The sequence below is a fragment of the Sorex araneus genome, chromosome X (assembly GCF_027595985.1).
Source record: "Sorex araneus isolate mSorAra2 chromosome X, mSorAra2.pri, whole genome shotgun sequence".
Classification (NCBI taxonomy): domain Eukaryota; kingdom Metazoa; phylum Chordata; class Mammalia; order Eulipotyphla; family Soricidae; genus Sorex; species Sorex araneus.
The window spans coordinates 239,760,479-239,766,503 of NC_073313.1; the positions used below are offsets into that span (position 1 = coordinate 239,760,479).

At 39.7% G+C, this 6,025-nt stretch overlaps 1 protein-coding gene across 2 annotated transcripts in view; it reads right to left on the reverse strand.

The window, feature by feature from the left end:
- Nucleotides 1-5,826, reverse strand: part of MDH1B (malate dehydrogenase 1B) — a 44,918-nt gene extending 39,092 nt beyond the window's left edge. Inside the window, exons 1-2 of one of the 2 annotated variants that reach the window (XM_055122850.1) lie at nucleotides 5,734-5,795; nucleotides 1,780-1,892 (exon numbers count right to left, since the gene is read on the reverse strand). In XM_055122850.1, coding sequence (XP_054978825.1) covers nucleotides 1,780-1,892; nucleotides 5,734-5,755 — 135 coding nt within the window. In that variant the 5' untranslated portion in view covers nucleotides 5,756-5,795. Of the gene's footprint in view, nucleotides 1-1,779; nucleotides 1,893-5,733 lie in introns of both variants that reach the window. The other variant, XM_055122851.1, reaches the window with a different exon arrangement.
- Between the last annotated feature and the right edge of the window lie 199 nt (nucleotides 5,827-6,025).

The following is a 6,025-nucleotide window of genomic DNA, read 5'->3' on the forward strand; positions in this document are numbered from 1 at the left end:
GCCTATATTTTCCTCTATGAATCTTATGGATTGAAGTCTGATATCTAGAACTTTAATACATTTTTATTTGACTTCCTGTGTATGGTATTAGAAAGACATTTGAGTTCATTTTTCCCCTGCATATGACCGACCGGTTTTCTCAACTTGCTGAAGAGGCTTTGCCTGTTCCACTTCATATTTTTTTGCTTCTTCTGAATATAAAAAAATCTTTACTTTTTAAATATTAAATCATCATCATCTGGTATGAACAGTTCAAGTTATTCAGTGAGAGGAATTGAGTAGAAACAGACAGCAGTGTTCTTCTCATGAATAAAGTACATGGAAACATTCTTTGGAGGCATGTGTAATAAAACACCTTACAAACAAAATCTTAGGAACTAATTTCCCTTGATGTTAAAGATCTATCTGAATCTCACCCCAAAGGAAACATTGCTGCTGTGAGGATTTCAGAAGGATACTGTGAAGTGGCGATACCCCCTGACCCCCAAACCATCAGTGACCAGAGGTATAGTCAAGGCCTTAAAGCATTAGCCTTGGATGTGGTCAATCCTGGTTTGATATACCCTGATGGTCCCCCTAGCACTGCCAGAAGTGAACTCCTGAGCAGACAGACAGGAGTAGCTCCTGAACACTCTACTGGGTATGGCCCAAATGATGGTTTTATAGGGATGCCCATAAAATAAAACAAAAACCCTCAAAAAAAAAAAACCAGCCAAGATCTTTAGCCCCAAGCAGGCATACTGGTGTCATGGCAGGAGTGGGAAGAATAGGGATGTCCTGTGGTTTATTTTATTTATTTTATTTTTATTTACTTTTTGATTTTTGGGTCATACCCAGCAGTGCACAGGGTTTATTCCTGGCTGCTTTGCACTTAGGAATTACTACTGGCTGTGCTCAGGGGACCATATGGGATGTTGGGAATTGAACCCAGGTCGGCCACGTGCAAGGCAAACGCCCTACCCACTGTACTATCACTCCAGCCCTATATCATGTGGTTTAAATGGCCTTCAGAATCTTGGAGAAAGTTACTGCTCACAAGAAATGAAACAGGAGTATCAGATCTGCATAAAAGGAAATGGAAGAAATAATTTTAAAAAATTTAGAAAGAGGGGGGAGAAGGCCCAGTTTTCTCCAGGGCTGATATCAAACAAAGGAAGTTTTCTAGCCTACAGTTAAGCCTCTTGTCTGGGGCAGTCTATTCAGTGACTGTTTGCTTTGGGCACAAAAGTCCAGTCTCTTTGCTTGATAACTTCCTCTGCAGGGCTTTCTAAATGTGAATTTCCTATATAAGAAATTGAGTCCTCTGCTGCAATTCAGCTTCTCCTATCTTCCAGGCCTACTCCCGCATTACTCTCAAGATGGTCTCACAGGCACTCCTAAGAAAAGCAACACCTTGACCCAAATCCCATCTCCATCTGTTTCTGGGGAAACAGAGAGCCAGAGAAGAGTATTTCAATAAACAAGAGTTTCATGCCATTGGAAATCAATACTGAGGGATAATAAAAAATTAAAGAGTGTAAGATGTTACTTGGATTCTAGAGAAAAAAAAAAAACACCAGATGCATTCTACTTACTAGTTATGGCCTCATTTATTCTACTAAGAATTTGGAAAAAGCATGATGTTTTGAGACTGAGAGGCAGGGACTTGTGTAATTAGTGTTAAAATATCAGTAGCACATGAACATTAATTATTGAAAGCTTACTGTATATATAATAGCTAATCATATTAGAACATATTTTTATACATATGTAAGTTTAAAAACTGAAAGGGCTTCTTACCTCCCAAACATTAGGATGTTGTGTGATTTTATGTATCTGAAAATCAGGAAGATTCTTGTGTAAATAGTCTGCCAAAATTTCTGCTTTAGCATAATATGGGCAATCTGCTCTACCTAAAAGAGTTCAAATTAGCAATGTTATTTTTGTCATGCAGAAATTAACTAATATTTAGTAAATATTTAGATGGATAAACATTTAACATATGATTGCAGATTATAGTCATATTTTATAATATAGATATTGTATACATGGTTACCACATGAACATTTTGTTTTTTATCATAAAATGAAACAAATTACAGGCCAGAGTGACAGTACAGTGGATAGGGCACTTGTTTTGCATGGAATTAAACCTAGGTTTGGTCACCAGTACCACATAATGTCCCCTAAGCCCTTCTAGGAATGATCCTTGAGTGCAGAGCCAGGAATAAGGCCTGAGCACCATCAGGTGTGCCCACCTCCCCAGTTAAATAAACTTTATAGGTTAGAATTTTAACAGAATGTAGAAAGAAAAAATAGGTTTGAATATTCCTTCCCTCTGTGGGACTGGTATTGGAACAGCAAAAACCTGTAACTGTACTATGAACAAATTTGTAAACCAAATTACAAAGGGGATGGAGGAAAATAATTTTTAAAGTACATATTAGAGGGACTAGAGCAGGTAGGGTGCTTGCCTTGTACTAGGTTGACCTGGGTTCTATCCTGAGAACCACACACAGTCCCCTGAACCATACAAAAAGTGATTCCAGAGTATAAAGTCAGTGTAAGCCCTGAGCATCATTGGGGTGTGACCCCAAAAAGCAAATAAACAAAAAGTTCTTTGGATGTGAAAAGATAAAGGTCCTTAGTGACCATTAGAGAATGTGGGAAAAGCCAACTTGAGTCTGGTATATATAGAGAGATGTCCCCAGAAAGTCACCCTTTAACTTAATCTAGGGTATAGATAAAAACCTATATCTCTTTCTGTGTTCATACAAAATGACTAGAAATATTAAGAAGCAAATTTAATATTATTTAGATGGATTACCAGCAAAGGAAAGGAGAAAGCAATATGGCCTTAGATGAAATTCCATCCTTGGGTAGATCTCCTAGTAGGAATCTAGAGTGCTGGAGCCCCTACATGAAATTCTGTCCCTTGGTGCATCTCCTAGAAGAATTTCCCCTGAAGAGGGGCTTTACATCTGTTCACTGTTTATGTCAATGTTCTACCAAACTTATGCGTAATTGCTGCCCCCTCACCCTTCATGATTTCTCTAGAATAACACTGAGAGCCTTGAATAAGGGGCCACTGATTACCAGCCTGTGGCCCCATTCCTTCATCAATAGGCCAGGGGGATGATCATCAGGACCAGGGGAACCCCGTCACTCTGTCACTTCAGCATAATGACCAAGACAGAATGTTATATAGATATACTATAAATACTGCTGACTACACTTGTCTATAATTTAACTTCTCACCTATGATTTCTTCTAGAATCACCTAGTCATCTAACCATGCCAGAAAACAGATGTTATAACTCAGACTTTTCTCTCTCAGTCATCTTGTCCTTCCTCAGTATATTCTATGACACCTAATAGATCTGGTCTATAATTTAACTTCTCACCTATGATTTCTTTTAGAATCACCTAGTCATCTAACCATGCCAGAAAACAGATGTTATAACTCAGACTTTTCTCTCTCAGTCATCTTGTCCTTCCTCAGTATATTCTATGACACCTAATAGATCTGCCTGTGATTTTACTGTTGTCCCTCACTTCACAATGCTTCTTAGTGGTTACTAATGAATAATTCACTATCAGAGGTTTATGCTTAATAAATAGTATAACAACATCTTAAAGAAAGTGAGGCCTAGCATAGTACATAAAAAAGAGGAAATATTTTCTTTTTTTTCTCCCCCAACAGTGAAAGTGAGTCCTTTTCTCCCGCATCCACGTCAACATTGGTTGCTTTTTTTTTTTCTTGTTGACCCTTGACAGCATTTGTTGCTCTTTACCCTTTCAAAATACTATAGTGAGGGCATTTTTCTGTTTTCCTTTCTACTACTTTGGCCATTCCTCAGTATAATTTGTAGTGTGGAATATATCACTATATTCTTTTTTTGTTTGTTTTTTTCTCTCCTTGGTAAAATTAATTATTTTATTTAAATTGTCATGAATTACACACTTACAATGTTGTTCATAATTGAATTTTGGTCATACAATGTTTCCACACTCGTCCCTTCACCAGAGTACATCTCCCACCACCAATATCCCCCATTTCCCTCCTGAAAAATCCACCCCCACCCCAGTCTGCTTTTACAGAAGGCACTTCTCCTCTCTCTTTCTCTCCTCTTTCTCTCTCCTCTCTTTCTCCTCTCTCTCTTCCCCCTCCCTTCGTCCCTCCCTCCCTCCCCCTCTCTCCCTCCCCCCTTTTGGTCATTATGATTTGCAATACAGATACTAAAAGGTTATCATGTATATACCTATATACCTTTATGTAGGTCCCTTTTTTTTTAACCCATTAAGAAGGCTAACATCCTATAAAGTATCTCATTTTAATACCTCACCTACACATTCTTCCTGGCCAATATAATCTCTTCTGATTCAAGTAGCAATTTATGTTTTAAATTTAGAACATCTTTATATAGAATCTATATCTTGTATTTTTCATCTCCTTCTGTATGTCTCATGAACATAGACTCAGCATGTCCATAATGTGTCTTTTCATCATTATTCCATTGAAAATTTGTTTTTTATTACAGTTATCTACCAGTATTCAAACTATTAAGACCACTGTTTTGCTTTTTTCCCCCCTGGTAGTCCTTATCTACCTAGTTATTCAAACTACCGCTTCGGTACAATTATATCTATCTTCTCATACTTCCTTGACCCAGTAAGAATTTGTAAATTCTAAAAATCAAATTTGTAGATTCTGCCTCCCTCATCTTTCTCCAATTACTTATTTCATTCCCACTCTCTCATCCTAGCCTACGACTCAATTATCTTCTTTCTCGGCTATCGTCTAAGTCTTCTAACTGATCTCTTGGCATCCAGCCTTTCTCTTCCCACACAGCAGCAACAATACTCAGATAAAACACAAATTTGATCATGTTCTTTCTTTCCAAAAACCTTTCATGTACTTTAAAGTCTAAAATATTGAACGTGACTCATAATAATGTACATTATCTAACTCTGGCTTCAGCCTACGATACTGTCTTCTATGCATTCTACATACTTACTAACTCTATTGTGATGGTCTGTATTGTGATTTATTCTGCATTCTCAATTATCATTACCAAACCAGCTTTCCTTATTCTAATCCCATTTCCTATTACCCAGGCCTACATTTATTTCCTCTCTTTTAGGTAATTCATTTTGTAGGTCTCTAGCTAAAAAAAAAAAAAAAAAAATCAGCCCCTCTTTAAAAAGCCCTGCCATGCTAGATAATGTCTCCAGCCACCGCTTTTCTAGAACCCTGCCCTGTCACTGCTACAAGCACAATTATTCCTTCTAAATTAGCTTACCATTATTTTCCAGTACAGTCAGTGGATAGTCTGAAATATTCTAAATAAACAACGATGCCAACATCTCTTTGCTCTTTGGTATGTATGACTTTCTGGTCCCAACCCTTCTCTAACTGGGCTGCTCTAACTCCTTCCAGAGCCCCCATGTGTGTCTCTCATTGCATCAGTGAAACCGTTATCAGAATTACTTGCTTACACGGTCCTCTGACCTCGTACCACTGGAAGTTCCTCCAAGTCAGGGGCATTTCTTTATCCCCCATCCCACCCCACCCTATCCCACGCTGTTTCTCCAGTGACTAGGACTGCTTCGCAGCATCCCAGAGTCCGACAAACACGGATAACGGAATTTATAAGAAAGCCTGGGGCGGTCCCCCAGCGAGGCTGGGACCGGAACACGACAGACCACAAGACGTAGGCAACTGGTCCGTGTTTTGAGTGATCTGATCACTCACCCGCCAGCACGAATTTCGCCATCGAGCAGCTGCCCCCTAGAGGCTACAGGACCGCGTCTCGGGCGTTTCCAGGCAACCCGCCCTCGGGCCGGCCCGGCGCAGGCGCACTCTGAGAAGGCGCGCGCTCTTCTGGGGCTTCGCGGGGGCGGGGGAGTGGAGGGGCACACGGGGCATATATAGCACTTAGAAGCCGCAGTCGCTCTCGTTCTTGTCGCGGCAAGCAACGAAACGAGTCCTTCTCCTCGCTAGCGTCCTCGTTTCTAAAGAAACCCTTGCCGCCGAGAACGTACGC